The following is a 23,174-nucleotide window of genomic DNA, read 5'->3' as shown; positions in this document are numbered from 1 at the left end:
ATCGAACAATGAGCATTCTGATCTCATCTCAAGGTCCACATCTGGAAATAACATGTCATGCTTGGATCAGATATCCGACCGAACCCGAGGTCCACCACTAATCACAAGGGGCAGGTTCAGTCCATCATAGATCAACTTCCCTATAAAACAACACCAATAACAATAGCAAAGATGATAAAAAAGACAATGATGATCATTCAATTATTATGAAGAGAACAGTCAATTAGCTTCTTTGTTTTTTTTTTTGGATTAGATGTCAATTAGAATTATTGACAAAGAAATTGGTGTCTACAGTTACCAAAACATATGCTTGATTCTTTACAACAAAACTTACAAAGGAAAATCGCCATCAAACAAAACAACAAAAATACATGTATCAGGAAATGAGAATAAAAAAAGCTACTCAGACATCTATTTTCATGCAGCAACTTTAGAAATCACAGAAATTGGGATGTTCAACAAATGTCCACAACTTCCACAAATTGCAATTTTTCCGAAGCTTGCAGATGTGCTGTTGATGGTGGCATTCATAAACACTGCCAAATTCTGTCTCTGTCCACTTGCTATGGAAAAATGAGTTGGAATTATAGTGACTAATACTCCAAAAGGAGCAGTGCAACTGATTCTAAGTTTCATCACCCGCAATATTTGTCACCATTCTGTGAACAGCTATAGAATGATACAGTTTGGCTACTGTAATAGAAGGTAAGTTGAGGTCTGTTGCAGCAATAGTGCTAGGCCCACAAGCTTGGCTTGGGTAGTTCAGCGCAACTGGGCTGGATCCATTGATACCACAGAGAAAAGAGAAGAAATCATCATAGCCTGGAAAGACATGAACCGACATAAAAGAGGGAAGCTGGTTAATGTTATCATCCTTCAATGAACATCAAAAGAAAAAGCTCATAAAACACAGTTTGCCAAGAAATGACCACAATTAGATCTCTAACCATTGTTTGTAACAGAAGGCATTTAATGAAAACCAACATTTGGATGCATTAAATCTATTTCACCAAAATTATGAGATAAACAACACTAGCCTCCTTTATTACTTCCTGAGTCGTACAGTTGAATCAGGGAATAATCCATCTACTGGGAAATCAAATAGGAGCCACCAGGATTGGCTAGGTCTTCAAGATTTCTCATTGACTAGCAAAGAATCGCAATGTACTTGTTTAACTGATGAAAATCTGTTTAGTGGACTATGAGAAATTTCTGTGCATCAGTATAAACTTTGGTCACATAATAAACTTTTCAAAACTACAGTTGTAATTTGTAAATGAAACAAGTTAAACCCACTAATAGTAATTTTTGAGTTTTGAAAAAAGAAAAAGAGGCAAGCCCATAACCAAACTCCTCATGCACTCGAGCTTCAGTTTGCTCTGATAGCCATGGTACAGCTTGGAGAAACTGAGCTTAAGTGAAGCCAAGCCACTGAGCTTGAACATGTGACCTTTTAAAAGCAAATCCAAGAGTATATTAATACATCAACAATAATTTCCTTAGATAATTGTGCAGAAACTACACACACATAAACATATATATGTTTGTGCAAAATATATATACAATTACGCAAACCACACAAATTTCTTTAATTGGCTGGGCCAAAACCCATGCAAGCTCACGCTTAACTTGTTTAATATATAACCTCAAGATTGGTCTTCAACTTGGCTGACCGAGCTCCATAAACAATCTTTCAAGCATGCACATCTACAACTATGGACATGCCAGAAGAAAAACTATCAACAGTTTCACATTGGCAAATATGACGAGAAGCTTACTGGCATCAAAGATCAGACCAGGATCCAAAGCAGCAGTCACATTGACAAAGCCGCTGCCCATATCAAAAGGTGTAGCTGGAGACTGGCTTAAATCCGGATTGCTGTATGCACGTTGTGCCATTATTGGACCCCCTTGCTTGTCATATAGGGAGGCAGTAGTGGAGAGTGCAGAAGCGATGGCTGAAGGACTAAATCTAGGAAACTTCTGCTTGATGAGAGCAGCAAGCCCTGCAACGTGAGGTGCTGCCATGCTTGTGCCTGATATCATTGCAAACCTTTCACCTAATTTAATAAAATGATCGAATGAAGTTAAGGCAAACCACTCCAAATTAAAAATTTCTGATGGCTAAATTACATGGATGATACCTTCAAATTCTACTGAATCAGTCCCTGAAGGACTCCATGCAGCCCAGATGAAACTACCAGGGGCTATTAAGTTGGGTTTCATGAAATCTGCATCATCAAGAAACGCGTTTTCTGGGTCTGGCCCTCTTGCAGAATAGTACAAAACTTTTGGTGCTGAGTTGTTGTAAGACAGTCCCCGTGAAATTCTAGCAATGCCTCCAAAATGGACAATCGTATCTTATGATGTATTTCTCACTAATGAATCATTGTAATATTGGAGGAGAATCTGCACATAAGCAGCTGTTACCAAAGCAGACACATGAAATCCAACTAAGATGAGAAGCCAGAGAATATTAGAACATATACAGAATGAGAAAGCATAAATCCAATTTTCAGACACAGGTTAGTATGCGATTCAAAGTCCAACCACTATATGATGGGCAAAACATATCAAACAAAGAAACCATTTTTATTAAACAGAATAAGAAATCAGGCAGTATGGAAACAAACAGTTATAGAGTCACAGCCAATCCTGATAGTGCTTGTGATTTATGTGTGTGTGTGTGTGTGAGAGAGAGAGAGAGACCTTTGAATTATCTGAAGAAGGAATTATCAAGCCGGGAATCTTCATTGGCATTTGATTTATCTGAAACCTGATAATAAAAGGATCTACTAAGAAAACCACCCCTGCTGCATTGAGATTCACAGCTGTATTCAGAGCCTGTTTAATAGAGGAGAGTCCTAGCAAAAAGTGAATTGAATAACTGCAAATCAAAATGTTTCCTTGAACCAACTCCTTCAATTGACCAGGATCTTGGCATTCACCCAAATACATATTCTTTGAATCTACAGTTTCATTCACCGCACGAATTGCTGATATCAGAGAGTACATTTTGTTTTTACCCGTCCCAGCTGCAGATGAGATAGAGAAGTTAACCTTTTGATGTATGATATCAGCAAAATGGGCCCATTTATTCTCACAATTTCTTTTTGCCTATGGTGGAAATGCATCTTTGTATGATAAAAATACTGACAGAAACAGGAAAAATGCAGGTTTCATGACATTAAATGTTAACTATGCAGCTCAACTTACGTGCAAGCCCAATCCCCGGGATGGTCACATCATTGCCAAGTATAATTGAAATAGAATAAGTTCTATCATCAGCTGCAGCACCTACTGTGAAGATCCAAGGACTGAAGGAAGAAATGCTTTTGAATGAAGGTCCAGTATTTCCAGCTGCCTGGACAACAAAGATGCCATCCTTTACAGCTGAGAGAAGTGCCATATCTAGTCGATTGAAAAAAGTTGCAATCCCAGGAGGACGTCTGTTTGGAGTGATAGATAAGCTGATTATATCCACTCCATCTTGAGCTGCCTACAAACAGAAATATGTTACCATTCTGGATGGTGAATTAACACTAAGGAATATCTGTAACCCTTACATTGATAGAAAAAGTGCAATCATGTAAATCTCACTACACACATTATCTGAAATCATGGGGGCGTACATGAGTGGAGCCAAGCCCAAACCTAGGCTGCTCAAGCTTGGCTTGGTAATGAAAGTACCAGGCACTAGTTTTGCTCATGCAACTTTGTTCTAGCAAGTGTTGGCAAACATGAATCAATACAATGAAATAATAATCTACGTACATAATTTATTGTATCATGTGCTCGAACCAGCAACTAGTCATAGCAAATAATAGGTGCAATGATGCAACAGCCAGAGAATATCCATAGAACTGCTCTTGATGGCCCAGCAACTAGGGGGTTCAACGGGTCTGGTTTACCCAGATCCGACCCGGACCAAACCCTATAGGGTCCAGGTATGGTGACAAATAAGAAGACCCGATTAAGATCTGGGTCTGGACCAGAAGGTCCGATTAATACATGGACCAGGGTATATAGTTTGTGAAATTTATACCAGACCCGGGCCCGACCCAAATTCTGATTAAGACCCGCAAATTTTTTATGTAAAAATGATAAAAAAATATTATTTTACCGGGTATGGTCCGGGTCTGGTTCATGTAGTTCTTATCAGGTCTGGGTATGGTTTCTCTTATAGTAGACCCAATTAGACCCGGGTCTGGACCCGATACCATACCCAAAAATCTGGTCCAAGTCTGTTTCCACCTAGGTCTGAATCAAACCCGACCCATTGACACCCCTACCAGCAACCCACCCAACAATTTTATATTGATCACTCAAAGCCTGCTAAGACTCATAACATTCTTTAGCAGCCCAAATTTTAGAATTCGAATTCATGAAACCTTTATAACGTCCACATTTTCATGCATCAGGGGAGGTTACATGATTTTCTAAAAATGTGTATCACGTTGGGTTGCGAGTCATGACCTCTCTTATTCTTAGGCTGCCAACATTTTTCTGAGTTGTATATCATAAATATAAAATATGGATGCAATGTTTCAGAATATTTTTAAAAACAATAACACTTATGGAAAGAAAAGCTGCATGTTTGAATTTATAATTGCTTTCTCCCTCTCTTCACCATGTCACAGAGACATGCACTTCTTAATTTGTATCCTAAGTTACATGACAGGACACAAGATGGAATTATGATAAAAGATTCACCATGACAGTCAAACCCATGTCCAACCTAGTCAACAGCAATCAACCTGTATCAGGCAAGATCAAAACCAAACCAAATATTATTCTTGCCCTATTTCCTATCTATTTTATTTTAAATTTCAACAATATAAAAGGGTAATTTACATAAAGCCACCTACAGTATGCTCAAATTACATTTAACCATTTATGGTTTTGAAAATTTAAAAATAGCTGCTAACCTTTTATATGATACCCCTCACAACCATTTTCACTTCACCTCATCAACTTAACAACCATGTTACCAGTCCTAGTTAATAGATAACAATGACAAAATTACCCCTGTTTTTCTTTATAGATACTTAAGATACCTGATACATACACTGCATGTTCTCTCTCTCTCTCAACATCCTCCTATTCTTTCCAACAAATATGATTTTTGCACACGACACTATCTCTCTTCGTCTCTCTAAGATGAAAGGAAACAAAAAAAACTGGTTATTGACATTTATAAACAATGTTTGAACAAAGTAAATATAATCCAACATTGTTTTTTGTAGCCATTTTCATTTTTGTCCCTAATATCTTCCACCAGTCTTGGTGCACTATAATGACTTCCACACCAAACTTGTGATAGGGAAAGAACCTAGCAAGCTCTTATACATGCTTGACCCATGAAATAGAATCAATGCTATTAAAATTCCTAAGAGAAATAGATAAACTTTCATTGATGTTGCATATACGAATTGCAGCAGAAGTCATGAGGTTGTTTAAGAATAATAGCTTTAGATAAGGCCTGTTATATATCAATGAAATAAAAGCTGCATCATGATGCAAACTTCCATGAGAAAAAAATAGGGCAGAAGCAATAGAACTTGGTATAGCTCAAAGACTACACCTGCTAACTCTGTAGTTAAAGTCCCGCCTAGGCTACCTAAGCATAGGTCTATTTCCTAGAAGCACCTAGGTGCCTAGGTAAGTATCTTGTTGGGAGAGGGGGCACCAAGGTTGGTATTTTACATTTGCTTTTTTATAATGTTTAAAATATTACAATCATGTTTTTTATTGTATATTTTGAAATGCTTAAGTTTTTTAGTATTTTTCTAAACAGATATGATTTTTATATTTTTATTTAAAATAATTTTGTTCTTTTGTGGGTGTTTAGGTGATAGCTACACAAGGATTTGTTTAGATGGTTTTGTATGTTAGAAATCTAATTATGTTTTAATTGTCTAGCTTTGTTCATGAATCATTTTTTGACGTTGGGGTTGTTTAGCTTCATAAACTGTGTTGAATATGTATTTTCTATTATTTCTAAGAATTTATCGTAATCTTTTTTAACTTTTCTCTTTTTGGCCCCGACTAGGCCAACTAGTCCCGCCTGGGCACCGACTAGGCCTTTTAGGGGAGTGGCGCCTAGGTGCCAGCTAGCACTTTTGACTACTTAGACTACTAACTGAAGTACTATGATTGACAATCGCAAATGCATAATTGGTACAAACCTGCCAACTGTGTGAGGGCATGTGGTTTTGAACTATGTGTTTTAGTGACAATATATGCCCTATGATGTTTTAGGTGTTGTCAATGTGTGTGAACCTGTATTTTTTTATTTTCATAATCTTATGTGTGTTTCTTTTGATGACCTGGGTTTTTTTACTTCAAAAGGTAAACCTATGCCTGAGGATTTTGGAGTTTTACCTAGCTATATATAGATCACTAGATAATATCATTTTCACAAGATTCATGTATCCACTTCTCATGCACATATGGTAATGATATCTTTGTAATTATTTATTCTAGTCAGCTTTTCTAAGCTCGACATCTACCCTCTGACAACTTATTCCCTAGAAAAAAGTTTCCAGCATAAAAATTCTAGAGTCACATGAATAGCTTGATATATGTATCTTCATTCTATGAAACTGAAACAAACAATACAAGGAGACATTTAGTGTTACCTGCATAGGACTTCAAGTAGAAGAATTAACTTTGAGACATTAGCTATCAGGATTGATTCACATGTCAGCTTAGAGAAGCTTGGTTCTTCAATGGCCAATGAACTAGGATAACTTCCAATTTCATCTATGAAAGGAACCTAAACCTCTATATGTGAAAAAGGAACAAGCAAGGTCATCAATATGATTTACTTTTTTCAATAAACATGAATATGATTTACTTACCATCAAGTCCCTAGATATGCAAAATCCCTCTCACAAAGCAAATTATGAAATGCTCATGATAAACATGTAGAGAGTGGCCTACCCTCCTCTCCGGATGCCAAAGTTCCTTAAGAAATCATTCCCCCAAATTAAAATATCAAGCTTTTGAAGAACCGGTTTGGAACTTTGCATAAATAAAATATCCTTTTTTTCAATTTTTCTGGATGCCACCTATTTTTTATTGTTGGATCACCAAAATGTGATTCAATGTATGTTGGAACCTACTTTTTTCATACCTGGTTCCAGTTATAGCCAGTATACATGCACTACTTTTTTCCATTCAATACAGATTATGCCTTCTAGTCTACATGGATTTGATGATTCATTGTTTTCAAGGTGAATCGGATCTTATTATACCAACCATGACAATGCAATTCCTAATATTAATCACAGTTGTGATCGATTTTATGTCACAGACGATGTGGAAACAAATCTGACTGCAGTCGCAAAAGGTTCTGGGTTGGACGAAGAAATATCATATTTGGTAAAAGATAACTGGTTATCGTAGATGAAAGACCAACCACTGAAAAAGACTGACCATGGCAGCACATGAATTTTGAACCAACAGATTGATATAGCAACAATTATGTAACCAATTAGCCAATATGACCTAAACATTTATAAAACTATAGATGCAGGTTTAGGTTGGATGACATTACAATCAAGCAAGTTTTGGGATTATTTGTTCATGCATCAGAATTTATCATGAGCATGAAAAGCGATTAGCAAACTAAGAATACCATTATATTGCTTGAAAATCCATTTGATAATAACAGTAGGGACATCTGAAAATAATCAACATCACCTTAGCTTTATATTATTTTTACACACTACTTCCTCTCATTATATTGTTTGAAAATCCATTTGATAACAGTAAGGACATCTGAAACTAATCAACATCACCTTAGCTTTATATTATTTTTACACACTACTTCCTTCCATATTATAAGCCATGTTCTCCACCCAACTTGGAGCACCTAAAATTCAAAGGACTACATCTAGAAACTTTCAAGTGAACAGACACATTCAATTGATGAAACGAATCAACCAAACAAAGGTGGAGACACTGCCATAGTGAAAATCACATAAAAAATGGTCAGTAACAGTAAATTTTGCCACAGACCTGATCTATGGCAGCAACCACATCTGCAACAAAGCCGCCAAAGCTCTTGTAAAGAGCCTTGTACACAGCAATGCTGCAATAGAAGAATGGATATTTGTCATCCCTTGCAAAAAAATGATTAGCTAATCACAACCAAAAAGCAATGTGATTAATTACTGTGCACGAGGCGCCATGCCGCTTGCATCCCCGAAATGATGGCCTGATACAATCACAGGAATCCCATGGTTCCCAGCTGCAATGGAGGCTGTGTGACTGCACATAAAAGAGAAACAATTAGGTTCCTCTCTATAAGGAACTAAATATAGAAGAAAAAACATCTCATAATTGCAAATGGAAAGAAAAAAATAATGAATTAGTACTTAAAACTGCATAAGTAATACTTATTCCATCTTTGGACAAAACTACCAAGTTTTATTTTTATGTTTAATCATAAAGGAAACAATTACAATATAAGATTATAGATAGCATCTATAAAAAGATATATTGACATGGAGATTGACAAAAGAACAACAGATCTGCAGATGAAAATCAAATTAAAATCTTTATAAATATTCACATAAAATTACCAAAAAGGGTTTATTTTCCAGGAATTTATCTTAATCACAGTGATGCATATGGGCTTCAGAATCCAAAATTTTCATTTTCATAAAGGGAAGACAACAAAACTCACGTTCCATGACCCATCTCCATCAAAAGGTGAAGCATGATCTTGTAATGAAATGGTGGTCTTCAACAAATGCACAAATAACTCACAAACAAGTGTCTATTGGAGACACTACAAGCATGACCCTTGAAAGGGTATAAAAGGAAGAACACTTGAAAAATAAATAATACTTTATTCATGAACAAAATGCTTAAGAAGCATGGTTATTTACATTGAAGGGGTTCACCCCTATATATACAAAAAAGTGGAAGAGAGATGAGAGCTCATTTTGAGCTCTCCTAGTCCAACGTCTCTTATTATAGCTGTTGGACTACAGTCCAACAGCATTTATTATAGCTGTTGGACTACAGTCCAACAGCTATTTGCACAGTCAAGTTCCAACAGGAACTTGACTGGATCAAATATCTAGTTTCTATTGAACTAGATGCTAAAAAAGAAAATAAAGAAAAATAGAAAAAGAAAATAATAAAAGAAAATATAATAATATTAAATAATATATATATATATATATTACAGTTTACATTTTAACACTCCCCCTCAAACTTACGGTACAATGAGCGAAAGTTTGTCTAAGAGGAAGTGAAATCTGGGAGCAGCGAGAGGCTTGGTGAAGAAGTCTGCTAATTGATATTCTGATGTAACATATGGCAGATCAATGGTTCCATGTAAGTATTTCTCTCTAACATAGTGATAGTCCATCTCAATGTGTTTAGTGCGCTCATGGAATGTCCGGTTGCTTGCAATGTAGATCGCACTTTTGTTGTCACAACACATCTTTGAAGCTTGCGTTGCTTTAGCTCCCATATCCGCTAACAATCGTCTAAGCCAAACAACCTCCATAGTGGTGGTTGTCATGGCTCTGTATTCAGCTTCGGTGGAGGAAAGAGAGACTTTCTGCTGCTTCTTGCACCTCCACGAAATTAAAGCTTCACCTAGGAACACACAAAAACCAGTAGTTGAATGTCTATTATTGGGATCACCTCCCCAGTCAGCATCAGTATATGCAATTAAATTTAATGAAGATGAAGTAGACAATAAGAGTCCTCGTGAAAGAGAGGATTTTAAGTATCTAATAATGCGCAAAATTGCTCCCATATGCACGGAGGTGGGAGCATGCTGAAACTGACTGGCTATATGAACCACATGAGTTATATCTGGCTTAGTAATGGAAAGATAAGAAAGAGCTCCAACAAGCTGTCTATAAGGAGTAGGATCATCAAGAAGTTCTCCATCATCAATTTTCATTTTAACATTGACAACTTCTGGAGTGTCTACTTTCTTATCATCTGTAATTCCAGACCTGGAAACGATATCAAGAGCAAATTTAGATTGAGATATCAAATACCCCCGAGGGGAATAAGCAACTTCAATGCCTAAAAAATATCTTAATAAACCTAATTCAGTCATTTCAAAGTGAGTTTTAAGAAGAGATTTGATATTTGCAACTCCCTGTTTGTCGCCTCTGGTGATGATCATATCGTCCACATAGAGAAGAAGAATAATGATGCCTGCATCAGATTTCTTAACAAACAAAGTAGTGTCAGTTAAACAAGGTTGAAAACCAATATCAAGCATAACATGACTAAATCAGTCATAAGAGGCTTTTGGAGCATGTTTAAGACCATAAAGAGCTTTTTCTAGACGAAGAGCTTTACCCTTAGGGATACTAATACCAGGTGGGGCTTCCATGTATACTTCTTCAACGAGATTCTCATTCAGGAAAACATTTTTGACATCTAATTGAAAGATAGACCATGTTCTAATGGAGGCCAAAGCTATTAAAGTTCTAACAGTGGTCATACGTGCCACATGAGCAAATGTTTCTTCATAATCGATGTCATACTCTTGGGCATATCCTTTTGCTACTAAACGGGCCTTATATCTTTCCAGGGTCCCATCACTTTTGGTTTTGACTTTGTATACCCACCTACAGCCTATAGGTTTCTTACCTGGAGGGATATCTTGGATCGTCCAAGTATTGGTCTTTTCTAGTGCATCCAATTCTATTTTCATGGCTTCTATCCATTCTATATGATTTTTTGCTTGAGAATAGGATGATGGTTCAACATATGATTGTATTAATGTAATGGCGGCCCTATACGTGGGTGAAAAAGATTCATAAGACACAATTTTTTCTGGAGGTCTAGAGATTCTAGACGTTCTTCTAGGTGAGACTTCAGAGTATTTTTGTAATGCATATGGAAGATTTTGCTTTCTACGTCTTGAATATTGTAGACTAACATCCCTATGGATTTGCTCTTAATTATCATCATTTTCAACAACAATAGGACTTTGATCATTGTCAAGGTCACATCCAACATCACATTCATTGGATTTTGAAGTTGGATCAATTAAAAACGAGTATTCAGTGGCATCCTTGGATTTTTCAAATTCAAAGAAGCTTTCTTTTTCCAAAAAAGATACATTTCTTGACACATATAATTTGTCATTTTGAAAATCGAAACACCTGTAGCCTTTTTTATTATCAGCATATCCTAAAAAGGCACATGGGATTGCACGAGGAGAGAGTTTGTCATTTTTGTTGGTGAAAACAAAACATTTGCATCCAAAAACTCTTAATCTAAAATAATCTGGAGTTAAATTAACAAGTTTTTCTATTGGAGTTGTATTCTTTAATGAGGAAGATGGCATCCTATTAATGAGGTAGGTGGCAGTTAGGACCACTTCAGCCCAAAAACTTTTTGAAACTTGATTTGCAATTAACAATGTCCTAGTAGTTTCCATAATGTGTTGATGTTTGCGTTCGGCTAGGCCATTCTGCTGTGGAGTGTGTGGACATGATCTTTGATGTGTAATACCATGTAAATTGAGAGTCTTTAAATTCGTTGGACATAAACTCTCCCCCCTGAATAAGTGCGAAAAACGGAAATATCATTTTGAAATTTATTTTTAACCATTTTATGAAATATTTGAAAGTTAGCAAAGACATCAGATTTATATTTAAGAAAATAAATCCAAGTATGTCTAGAAAAGTCATCAACAAAAATGACATAATTGCCAAGTCTTTTGTGCCATAAATCCAATTCTAATTTCTGAATATTATAACAAAATGCATTCTTGGGTAATTCCAAAAAGTCCATGTAATAGAGTCCTCTTTCTCTATGGCCTTCCCCAATCAGCTTCCCTGACTGGCGATCTTGTACCCAACAAGCATGAGAAGAGAAGGATATATTACATCCATAATCAGATATTTGCAAGACAGATAAGAGATTCAAATTAAGTTTAGGGATATATCTAACTTCTGGGATAAAAAAAAAATTTGATTTTTGAAGATTTTCAAAACATCCTATTCCTTTTACTTCAAGAGATGTGCCATCAGCTGTAAAAACCTTTGACACACTTGAGTTATTTTTAAGACATTCAGATAGACTATTAACATTTGGGGTCATGTGAAAAGAAGCACCAGAATCTAAAAGCCAAGGAAAGTTACCTGGACCGGAGAAAGATGCAACTGCCGCTCCAGTTGAGGCTTCGGTTGAGGAGGATACCCCTTTGAGAAGAGGTTGAAGGATTTCCATCAGTTGAGCCATAGACACAGGTACAGCTTGATCTTTTGACTCAGATTTAACAGATGCAACTCTTTTTTCTTCTCTTCTTTTTAACTTTGGACATTGAGGCCTATAGTGCCCCGGTTCATGACAATGATGACAAATAACTTTTCTTTTATCAAAGTCGTCGTTTTGCCTTCCAAAATGAAGCGGCTTGTAAGTACGAGTATGATTCCCCGGTCTAGATACAGCTAAAACTGAGTCATCGTCAACTTTTGGAGTACTTTTTCTAAGTCTATTTTCTTCCATAGTGAGCTCTTCTATAGTATTAACAATAGAAGGAATTTTTCTATGATGTAATAGGGCCGATTTGGTGGATTCAAACTCCGGCCTTAGACCATTCACAAATTGATAGAAATGTTCCATATCGAGTTGCTTTTGGCGAAGCTCGATATCTTCGGCACAATGTCATTTGGTCTCAAGAAGAGCCAACTCTTCCCAAAGTTCAGACAACTCATTATAATATTCTCGAATAGTTTTATCTTTTTGAGTCATTGTCTGAACTTTGTCTTGTAAATTGCATACATGTGCAATATCTTTAAGGGAATACATGTTTTTGAGGTATTCCCAAGCCATATCGGCATGCTCAAACTTAGCTAGACTAGAGCATTTTTTAATGTCTATGTTATAGATGAGCCATGACATAATTTTTGCATGCCCTATCCTCCACTCTTTCCATTTCTTTTCATAAGTGGCTAACGCCTTACTCTTCTCTTCTTCCGTTAGAGGAACCTCTTTATCACCATCTTTCTTGGTAAGAGATAGTTTAGGTTCCAAATCGGAACCATCCACTATACCCCATAAACCTTTTCCCCAAATGTGGTGCTTCATAATCGAAGCCCACATTACATAGTTAGTATCATTTAGCTTCATAGGAATGATGGTGATCTTATCATTGTCATCCATCTTTTACAAGGGTAGGAGAGGAATAAATAGGAGGAGAGAGAGAAAAAAAAAATAAAAAGAAAAGAAAAAGAGTAGACAAGGGAATAAGAGAGGATACAAAACCAAAATTTTTTGTAGCACAAGTTCGCCTTTCTTCAAACAAATCTTCTTGAGCCAAGAACAAGGTGATGAAACACCGTTTGTAAATGTGGCACAAAAATCGAGGCAGAAGCACTTCAAGATCTAAGGATTTCGTAGCTCTGATACCATGTAATGAAATGGTGGTCTTCAACAAATGCACGAATAACTCACAAACAAGTGTCTATTGGAGACACTACAAGCATGACCCTTGAAAGGGTATAAAAGGAAGAACACTTGAAAAATAAATAATACTTTATTCATGAACAAAATGCTTAAGAAGCATGGTTATTTACATTGAAGGGGTTCACCCCTATATATACAAAAAAGTGGAAGAGAGAGGAGAGCTCATTTTGAGCTCTCCAAAAGAGACGTTGGACTGTAGTCCAACGTCTCTTATTATAGTTGTTGGACTACAGTCCAACAGCTATTTGCACAGTCAAGTTCCAACAGGAACTTGACTGGATCAAATATCTAGTTTCTATTGAACTAGATGCTAAAAAAGAAAATAAAGAAAAATAGAAAAAGAAAATAATAAAAGAAAATATAATAATATTAAATAATATATATATATATATATTACAGTTTACATTTTAACATTGAGTAGCATTAAAAATCCCCCTAGTAATAGCAGAAGCAGCAAAGTGGCGAGCTCCAATGAGTTTGCGGTTGCAAGAACCAGATGGAAAATCCTTGGTAACTTCACAAACACCTGAAAATTGTGGTGGAACTGGATATACGTTGTCATCAGCAAAACTTGGGTGTGTGGGATCAATCCCTGTATCAATAAAACCAATCACTACCCCTTCTCCTGCAACCTTTGGCCCACCTTCAACAGCCCAAGCTCCATCAGGTAGGCCTAAAAATCGAGGAGTATGTGTGGTTGCAGTTCTGACAGAGAAATCAGGAGCCATATTTGCAACTTCTTTTCTATTTGCAAGCTTCTTTGCCTACAAAACATACAAAAATGATCCAAATTAAAAGCTCAGGTAAGACAGATAATCGATGTTGAACTTGTTTATCAACAACCACAGTTGGTGGCCACTGGTAGCCACTCAATCGACTCTGTGTAAGTTTCTGAATTCAATTAGCATCCTGAAAGGACTCTGGTACTGGAGTCTGGATTCCTAGAGTACCAGCAACTGAGGAAAAAAAGGGCATCAACATCAAGCTATCAAAGAACTATTAGTAAAAGCAATCAACACCAGTAACAGGTATGAAGCAGCACTGTGGGGCCAGTCCACTCTCCTTGGGTTTACCACTGTAGGGTGGGACCAGTTAGGGCTTCATCCTGGTGGGTTCCTTGTCAAAAAAAAAAAAAAGAAAAAAAAAAGACGAACCAACACAACCAAAAGGGTGCTGCTCTTCTCAAATTATTCATGGACTTCATGTAAGCTTCTGAAGTCTATTAGCAAAACTGACATGACTCTGGTACCGGAGTCTGGACTTCTAGAGTACCAGCAACTGAACAAGAAAAAAAGACATTGATATGAAGCTATCAAATAACTACAAAGACCAACCAACACTTTGAATTGATGTGATCAAAAGAACAATAGTTAAACCTTTGAATGTAAAGTTGCACCATTACCACAATCAGAGTCTTTAGAAGAACACAAAATTTAACCTGGACAAACTATGGTTTGAATTTAAAACTCAGAAAAATCATTCCATCCATAGCTAAAAGCTGACCAAACTATGAATTTTTGCCATCACCAACCAGCACCTAAACCATTATTGAATGCAGTTGCAAGATTGCCACAATCACAGGCTTATGCATAACGCAAATTGTAACCCAGGCAAAACAGTGGTTTAAATTTAAAAATCAGAAGAATCTTCAGGAAAATGTTGAAAACCTAACCCCTCACAAAGTAAATGAAGAAAGACCCAGATTATCAAGGATATTTCAATTATCAAATAAAAACCACTTTTTACATATAAAAAAAACATGTAACACTGAAAAATGAAGGGGAAAAAATGGAAAATGAGCTATAGCTGTGTTACATAGAGAACTCAACTCTTAAGCACATAGAAGAACAATGAGGCGGAGGTCAGAATATAGAAAAAACATGAAACCTAACCACGACCACGTGCAATAACAGCATGGAGACTGCAAAAGCAACTATTAAACGGAAAGCAGAAAATCTGTCAAAGCCCTATAAACAGAGACTACCTGCTGTGGGGATACAAGAACTGCAAATCCATTTATCAAGTAATGGTAACTATAAAGCTTCTGATAACTCTCTCGTTTGAAAGTCCTCTTCAGGAGAGAATCGTGAAACCGAATTAGAGAAGGACCATAATGTGGATCAGGCCTTGAACAATTACTGATAAAGAAAGAAAGGAAACAATTCAAGTACAGCTTAAAAGAAGGATTGCAGTTTAAGCCACAGTATTATGCTAGTAATCTGTAAAAAAAGAGTATCGAACCAAAACCAAATAAATTATAGCCCTACAGGTTTGTAAACTGCCCAAACCAGTGTTCCAATTAAATACGTTTCAGAGATATAAAAAAAATGAATACAAAAGGGTTTTCAACCTTCCAATATATCCCAACCATTTGAAAACCTTATATATCCTTAGAAACAGTTACCAATTGAAACAGTAGTAAATTTATTTCCAAAATATAAGCCGAAAAACTTCCCCATAGAACAGAAAAAAATGTGGCCATCAAACGAACTAGTTGCCTATCTCTGCAAGCAGAAAGTAGTAACAGCAAAAACCTTCAAACTTAAAATGAGAAAATTATAGTCATAACTAATGGAAGATTTCAAGTAAAAATTTTATATATATGTGAAAAAATCCATACAGAAGTAACCGAGAGAGAGGGATGATGATGATGCATATGACGGAAGCATTCAAACGAAAATTCAATAAACCATATTCCAAGAAAAAACAATCTTAATAGAAGACATAAGCAACAAAACAAACAAAAACACATCAAAACAAAAAAAATGATGGTGGTGGTGAAATTTTTTCTACAAGACACTATACAAATCGTCTCATTTGCGAAACTAGAGATCCCGTCCCCAAAAACTAAAGAGTGAAAAAAGACTAACCGTCGAGTCTGTAATCTGGTTAATTTGGTTGCTTCGACATTACTAAAATCATTACTAGTACTCCTCAAACCAGACAAATAGTGAAGAGTAGACAACTTCTTTAGTGTCACAATATACACCATGGACGTCTCATTCTGACCCAGAACCACCGAACAAAACCCCAAACAGAGAGCCACCAATAAATGAACCCCCAAACCAAAACACTTCCTTCTAGTCATGCACTCCATCGATGAGCCCTCAGGAAAACCGCAAAAGGAAACCCAACAAGCTTCCACCTTTACTCTTCTATGGATCCCGACTTTTCTATTCAATTAATGTGAGAGAAGAAGGAAGGCCATTTAGTGGGTAGAGAAGAAGGGAGTTACTCTTTCCCTCCATTAGCGAGTAAGGAAGAGGGTGATGCTTTACTGTGAGGACGAGATGGAAAATTGGAGTGTTGCATCGTCTCAAAAGAAAAAAAATAACGTCTCAAAAACACTTTGAGTGTTGCATAAAGGGCATATAAGTGAACGTTGGTGTCCTTGGTCTTGAGATGGAAATCTCAGAGAGGTTAGGATAAAGGTTCACCCTGGAGGGTACGGATCCAGTGATACAGAGACAAAGTAAAACTGGTGCATATATATAGAAAGAGAGAGATCTGTATTAGGGAACAAGTTTTCCAGAATGCAAGGTACAAAACACCTGTTTTGTACCTTAGGAAGACATTCCTGCATGTGAGCAATGCACGTTTTGGCATCACGCATGCATGCAAGCATGTGAATTCATGTGCCATAGGGAATGAGGGTCTGAGAAAGAAAGTGAAAGGGTCGCAGAGTCTTTATTTTTCTAATTGTGGAGGTGGGTAGTAGTTGGATTCCCAAAGTTCTTAATCAATATTAGAGAGCGAACGAGAGAGAGCATGGAATTGGTTTTTATCTGTGTTGACTTTGTTGGAAATAAATTGGATGAACGGTTTGGAACCACGCGATATTCTTGCACATTGCTCGAGCATATATGTATGAGCAATATTTGCATCATACCAAGCATTCGGTCTCTTCCCCTTCTTTTTGTCTTCTTCACTATCATTGCACTCTCTTCCCCTCCTTTCTGATCTTTATTTCTTTACCATCATTGCACCATATATATTGCTTAATGGCCAACATTTGATGAAATCAACAGTGGTAATGGACTCGTGATAACCAGTGCTTTTATTTTATAACTTTCTACAGTTTATAACTAAAGCAAATCTCGAAGAGTGCTTGTGATTTCACATGATACTTAATCCTCCCCTTCTTTTTAGGAATCAAAAAGTGTGCCCTCTCTCTCTCTCTCTCTCTCTCTCTCTCTCTCTCTCTCTCTCTCTCTAGTGGGAAAATTCTACTTTATTAGCTTCCTAGTGGATCAAATTTATTAGATAGAATTTGGTCAAATGATTACAAAAGCTCAAGGTGATTAGATGTCACCATGTAGTGCTCTCAATGGATCGGATCTGGGATCAGGTAAATGACTGGCAATGGTCCAAGTTATTTGATCAGATCCAAATACGCCAGGTTTGGGAGAAAAAGTCCAGATCCAACTGTATTAGGTTGTTGGCTTGGACTCGGATTAGGAGCCCAACGAGCATTTTTAAGTATGATAGTATGACCCTCAATTAGATTTTTTTTCACAAAAAAACAAGGATTCCCAATTAGATTTGTACCTGGAATAGTTGAATAACAGCGACCTACAACCCTAGAAGTAACCTTCCCAATGCATCTAACTAGTATTTTGAGGAAAAGAAAAAGTAATTAATCCAGTTCAGCTAACTAAACTACCCAACTTTATCCAAAAATTAGTGTTTCCTGTTATGGTTGACAACTTTCACCCTTTGTTACCATAATGAGAGAGGAAAACAGATTTTGCAGACAAATCTCAGAGGGGAGATGTTTGGGACATCCCACACCATTTCCCCAATACCTAACTCCACCAGCGCCAAAGCAGAGTGTCAGTTTACAAGCCAAAAGCCTCAATATTGTTAGTTGCAACTATCTCTATTCTGTTATGCTCTACCGACATAATCATTTGATATGTTGTTGCTACTTGGTCTTGCTTTCCTTGATCTTGCTCTTCACTTTTTTTTATTCATTATCACTATATTCAGACATTACTTTGGAAAGGTAATCCCTGGGAAAAATTATGCCAAGTGCAAGAAAAGGTTGCGACCAAAACAAAAAAATCAAACGATTTATGTTCATCTCAATCAAATATAAAGACTGCTGTCTAAATCCCACAAGATTTCAAGTGGTCTTCCAAAGGACAAATATCTTATTTACAGTGGGTTCAGTGGAAGTAACACCTGAAGAAGGTCAAGTTAGTCAAGAGATGAAATGGGTGCAGGTATTGCAGATGAAACTCCCACATTCTGAATCTGAAGTGCTTCAGCATTATTCAGAAAATTGTGAATTGAAGTGCTTCCTTCATTTCAGTGGCTTTCTGATGACCATCATCACATGTCATCAGAATCTAACATGATACTGAGTTCCATTTTGATCCATTCCTACTCCAAATCATACTGCATCATTAGTCTCTCCAGAGTGTTTTGACTCAAAACTTTCCTAAAATATAATTCCTTTAGAACCTCTGATGCTAATTCATTTTCATCTTCATGAGCAAGGCCTTCTACAAGAATGGTGTATGTAGTTTCATTAGGCACATACCCTTTCTCAATCATGATCTTGAGTACATCCACAGACATATCCGTCCTCTGCGCTTTGCATAAGCCAAGTATGAGAGCATTATAGTTCTCAATCTCAGGTCTGTAATTGTACTCTTCCATGATAGTAAAAATCTCCATGGCTTCGGCCAACATGTTCTCCAAACATAAGCCCCTTATCAGGGACGATATCGTGTATGAATCAGGAGTAAAACCACTCTTTGTCATCTCATGTAGAAGCTGAAATGCAGGTAATGTGTTCCCTTTTCTGCACAAACAGGTTACAACATTCTTATAAAATTCATGATTCGAAGAACTCTGCCTTTTGACCAGTAATTGTATAATGGAGAATGCTTCTTTTACCTTCCCCACCTCACAAAGAACAGCAAGTGCATTATAGGTCCCATCATTAGGGTAACAATGTCTAGACATCATCTGATCAAGGAACTTAATCACAAGTTCCAACTTGCCCTGCCTACAGAAGCTTGAAATTATCGGGTTATAGCTCGCTGCATTTGGCTTGATCTTATTCCTACTCATCTCTTCCAAAATCCCAATTGCCTGGTCCGTTCGTCCATGAAGAGAAAGTGAGCCGATCAAAATATTATACGTGACCAAACTTGGAGTGCAGTCCCTACTGCCCATCTCAGACAGCAACTCTTCTGCTTCTTCCCATCGACCATCAAAGAACAAGCTTCTCAACAAGATGTTGTATGTGACTACATTTGGTTTGAACCCCTTCGACGGCAATCCCCTAAAGAATTCAATGGCTTCATCCAATCTGCCTTGTTTGCAAAACCCAGTTACCAAAACATTGTAAGTCACAAGATTAGGCTTGCCACCCTTGCTCGTAATCTCATCCAAGAGCTTTAGAGCCTCATCTATGCCTCTCTCCTTGTATGCAGCCTCCAGTAAGATTGAGTAAGTAAAGGCATTTGGTGTAAGACCCTTGTGCATCAACTTATCTAGGAACTGAAGACTTTGCTGCAGGTTGGAATGCATGCACAGGCCCTTAACAAGAGAGTTGTATGTAATTGTGTTAGGGGGGCAACCATGCTCATCCATTTTCTCCACCAACTGCATGGCATACCCAACATTGCCCTTCTTGCACAACTGGTTAACAAGAAAGGTGTATGAGGCTACATCAGGAACGTTGCCCGAATCGACCATCATCTCCAAGACCCTGATTGCTTTCCTAATCTTCTTGGATTTGCAGAGGTCATACAAGAGCTCAGTGCACTGAGGGGCATCTGGGGTATGTCCCCTTTCAAACATGTATTCCAAGTAAAGGAAGGCATCATTGAGCCTGATTTCCTTTGCCCTTGGGTCACTTTTCCCGTTTCTCCAATTGGGCAGTGTGAAAACATCCTTCTCTTGGGAAGGAACAAAGACGCTGTTCACTGCCAAAACCCTGGAGAAACACTTGTGGCGTATATGGGCATAGCCATTTTTTCTACTGGTACTAATAGATGGGATGTTTGGGAATGAAGAGATGGACTGAAAAAGAGCTACCATGACTAAAGATCTCCAACCAAGTTCCTCTCAAAGAAACACAGAAGCAGAAACTGATTTATGGGTCATGCTAAAAGTGTTGAAAATGAACAGTTTGTAAGATGAACTTGATTTGGGCTTAGGTGAATTTAGTAGAAAATAGAGAAAAGAACAGATTTCAGTGAGATTCTTGACCTGGGTTTTGTTATGGTGAGCCGCAGCAAGACAGAAATGTGAAATCCTGAAGCAGAGCAAAATGAATCTGAGATTGTTAGACGTGGCTTTTCTGTGGGTCGGTCGAAGTTCGCAGGAACTTGAGTACAAAGAATACAATCACTGCAAGAGAAACCAAAGAAGAGGCACCGAGTTTAGAGGAACGTACATAGTTTCTTTGTAGAGGAAAAAAGTGGTGCAATCACAGTGCCACATAGGCTCATCCAATTTGAGCGGTCAGCCACTGAATATAAAAGCATTCCTTTTCCATTATCCAAAAACAAATAAAAAACATCTTTTCGCTTTCTCCCTTAGTGACCGTGGCTGGCTTCCCATATTTTAGCATCACTTCCCCCAAATTACATATCTTACGATCAATTTCAAATAGGAACACCTATTTTACCTTAAATTCTAAATACGGACCCATCCATCCAAAACGCTCAAACATAGGACATGCTCTGTTTTTCCTAATCACTTTTATATAAGAACCATGAAAGCCGTCTCATTATTGGCATCATGAGAGTCTGACCTAGGGCACGTTTGGAAGTGAGAAAGATTCTCATAGAAAGAAAAATTTTTGCTTAAGAGAAGTTTTGATATGATGATTTTTCTAAAATAATTTTTTTTAACCTTAGGGAGTCGCTCCTCCCTCCCGACCGCGATTACTCAGTCGGCATGCCGAGAGGTTACCTGGTGGTGTACGCCAGGTGGGAGCTTTGACGGTTCATGATCCCGATGTCGTTCCTACGGGAGGTGAAGTTCCAGGCGATGTTGTCGCGGGCGGAGGATGAGTTCAGGCACGAGCACAAGAGTAGCCTAACGCTCTCCTGCGAGATGAAGGAGTTCGAGGATCTGGTGGCGCTCATCGCCAAGAGGGAGCAGAGCTCAACCTCGATAAGTGCTCCTCCCTCGTCTGCCTCCTCATCACCGCTCCTTCCTTCCAACGGTGCAAGACATTTTCTTGTCATCCACGTAAGTAGTTTGGTGGAGGAGGGGGCCAAGACGATGGAGGAACGGGGGAGGCATAGGGTGACCTAGCAGGCATAGGAGGACTGGGCGACAGAGAAGAGGAGCAGTGGTGGAGGTGTAGAGGATGAGGAGGAGCTCGTCAGGGGTGGTAGGTGATGGTGGTGGTGAGATGAATGGTGGGGAGTGGACCTATCATGTTCTCCTGGTAGGAAACATTCCTCCCCCCCCCCCCCCCCTAAAAGAATGTTTTCTATCTAAGAGTGGACTTTTTAGAAAAACTCTTTTAGAGAAAAAGACTATTGTTTGAAAGGGTAAAAAAATCGTAAGAATTTAATTTTCTATCTTTTATCATTTTTTTTATATCTTTCTCACTTATAAACATGCCCTTAGGCTTTCTTTGGGTGTGGGGATATGTCCATGAATATAATACGACCTTATAAAAATTACCCAAATATTGGAACCTTTTTTAACTAAATACTTCCAACGTAGGTTCAAAAATATAGTACAACCTTCTCAAATCATGTTTGTGAATGTCACCCAAAATTTATGAACCTCCTTTAACTAAATACTTTGACATACATCCACAAATATAGTAGACCTTCACCAATCATGTTTGTGAATATTCCCAAAATTTATGAACTTTTTTTAACTAAACACTCTCGACGTACATTTACATATATAGTATGACCTTCGCAAATCATTCTCAATGTCATTTTTTGAATGTTATTACCTTTGCATGTTTTTTTATTCATATATAAAGTCATTGCAGTTATTTTTTATTTTATTTTTTTATCGTTAGAACCCTAACCCTTTTTTTTAGAACCCTAATCCTTTTCTCTCTCCCTTTTGCGACGATTCTGTAAAATTCATGCTGCAGCATTCTGACGAGGTTATTAACTTCCCTATCTTTCGATCAACTCTAGTAACTTAGGTTGAAAGATGTGTTCCATATGTTTTTTTGCATGCTTAAGTTTTTTTTTTGTAGATATATATATTTAATAGCCTTGCAATATTTGTGTTTGGTTATTGACATGAATGATTTATGTTTGTTTGTTTGTGTTTTATTTAATACTTGACACCAGATTGTACATTTAGGGTTGACTATGTTTAAGGGAGTAACCTGTATCATCAAATGCTTTATGTGTTTGATGATACGTTGGACGTACACATGTAGTTGATCGTGCGCATGCATCAATAATGAAAAGAAATTTTAGCAATGGTCGTGAACTTCCGCTAATGCCCATTTTTTTACAAACATCAACAATGGCATCATTTGATACTCGTTCGAGGAAAACCCATTCGGCCTTATAGGTTTTCCATGTTCAGGGTTGTTTTATATATACATATATGTTGGTTTTGTAGTATTTATGTTTGGTTGTGAATGATTTGCGTTTGTTTGCTTGCCTTTTATTTAATATTTGATTATTTTGTTTTGGAGTAATGGAGTTATGATGAACTATGTACATGCATTCAATTAGTATACTGGGGTTGGG

At 37.3% G+C, this 23,174-nt stretch overlaps 1 protein-coding gene and 1 pseudogene across 3 annotated transcripts; both read right to left on the bottom strand.

Moving 5' to 3' along the window:
* Positions 1–292: 292 nt before the first annotated feature.
* Positions 293–16,599, bottom strand: LOC149844874 (subtilisin-like protease SBT2.2; annotated as a pseudogene). Its single transcript, XR_016430414.1, has 12 exons — positions 16,338–16,599; positions 15,452–15,605; positions 13,880–14,231; positions 8,696–8,733; positions 8,182–8,277; positions 8,026–8,098; positions 3,217–3,499; positions 2,957–3,035; positions 2,710–2,887; positions 2,145–2,409; positions 1,779–2,060; positions 293–822 (listed from the first exon to the last, which is right to left on the bottom strand). The product of XR_016430414.1 is annotated as a subtilisin-like protease SBT2.2 (transcript).
* A 1,917-nt stretch (positions 16,600–18,516) lies between these two features.
* On the bottom strand, positions 18,517–21,839 carry LOC149844873 (Pentatricopeptide repeat (PPR) superfamily protein). Of its 2 annotated transcripts, none has more exons than XM_089997374.1 (2): positions 21,403–21,839; positions 18,517–20,835 (listed from the first exon to the last, which is right to left on the bottom strand). In XM_089997374.1, the coding sequence occupies exon 2, from the start codon at positions 20,521–20,523 to the stop codon at positions 18,853–18,855; it is 1,671 nt and encodes a 556-aa protein (XP_089853500.1). In that variant the 5' UTR covers positions 20,524–20,835; positions 21,403–21,839; the 3' UTR covers positions 18,517–18,852. The 2 variants fall into 2 exon arrangements, with proteins under 2 accessions (XP_089853500.1, XP_089853501.1); XM_089997375.1 differs by lacking the exon at positions 21,403–21,839 and having other exon boundaries at positions 19,165–19,276; positions 19,372–21,248.
* Positions 21,840–23,174: the final 1,335 nt, after the last annotated feature.

The sequence above is a fragment of the Nuphar pumila genome, chromosome 2, assembly GCF_984573655.1.
Source record: "Nuphar pumila chromosome 2, dmNupPumi1.hap1.1, whole genome shotgun sequence".
NCBI lineage: Eukaryota > Viridiplantae > Streptophyta > Magnoliopsida > Nymphaeales > Nymphaeaceae > Nuphar > Nuphar pumila.
The sequence above is the reverse complement of the archived record's forward strand: the minus strand, read 5'-3'. Positions and strand labels throughout refer to the sequence as shown.

Coding starts and splice junctions, on each gene's coding strand:
- LOC149844873 (XM_089997374.1), bottom strand. CDS start 20,523: ATGGTAGCTCTTTTTCAGTCCATCTCTTCATTCCCAAACATCCCATCT.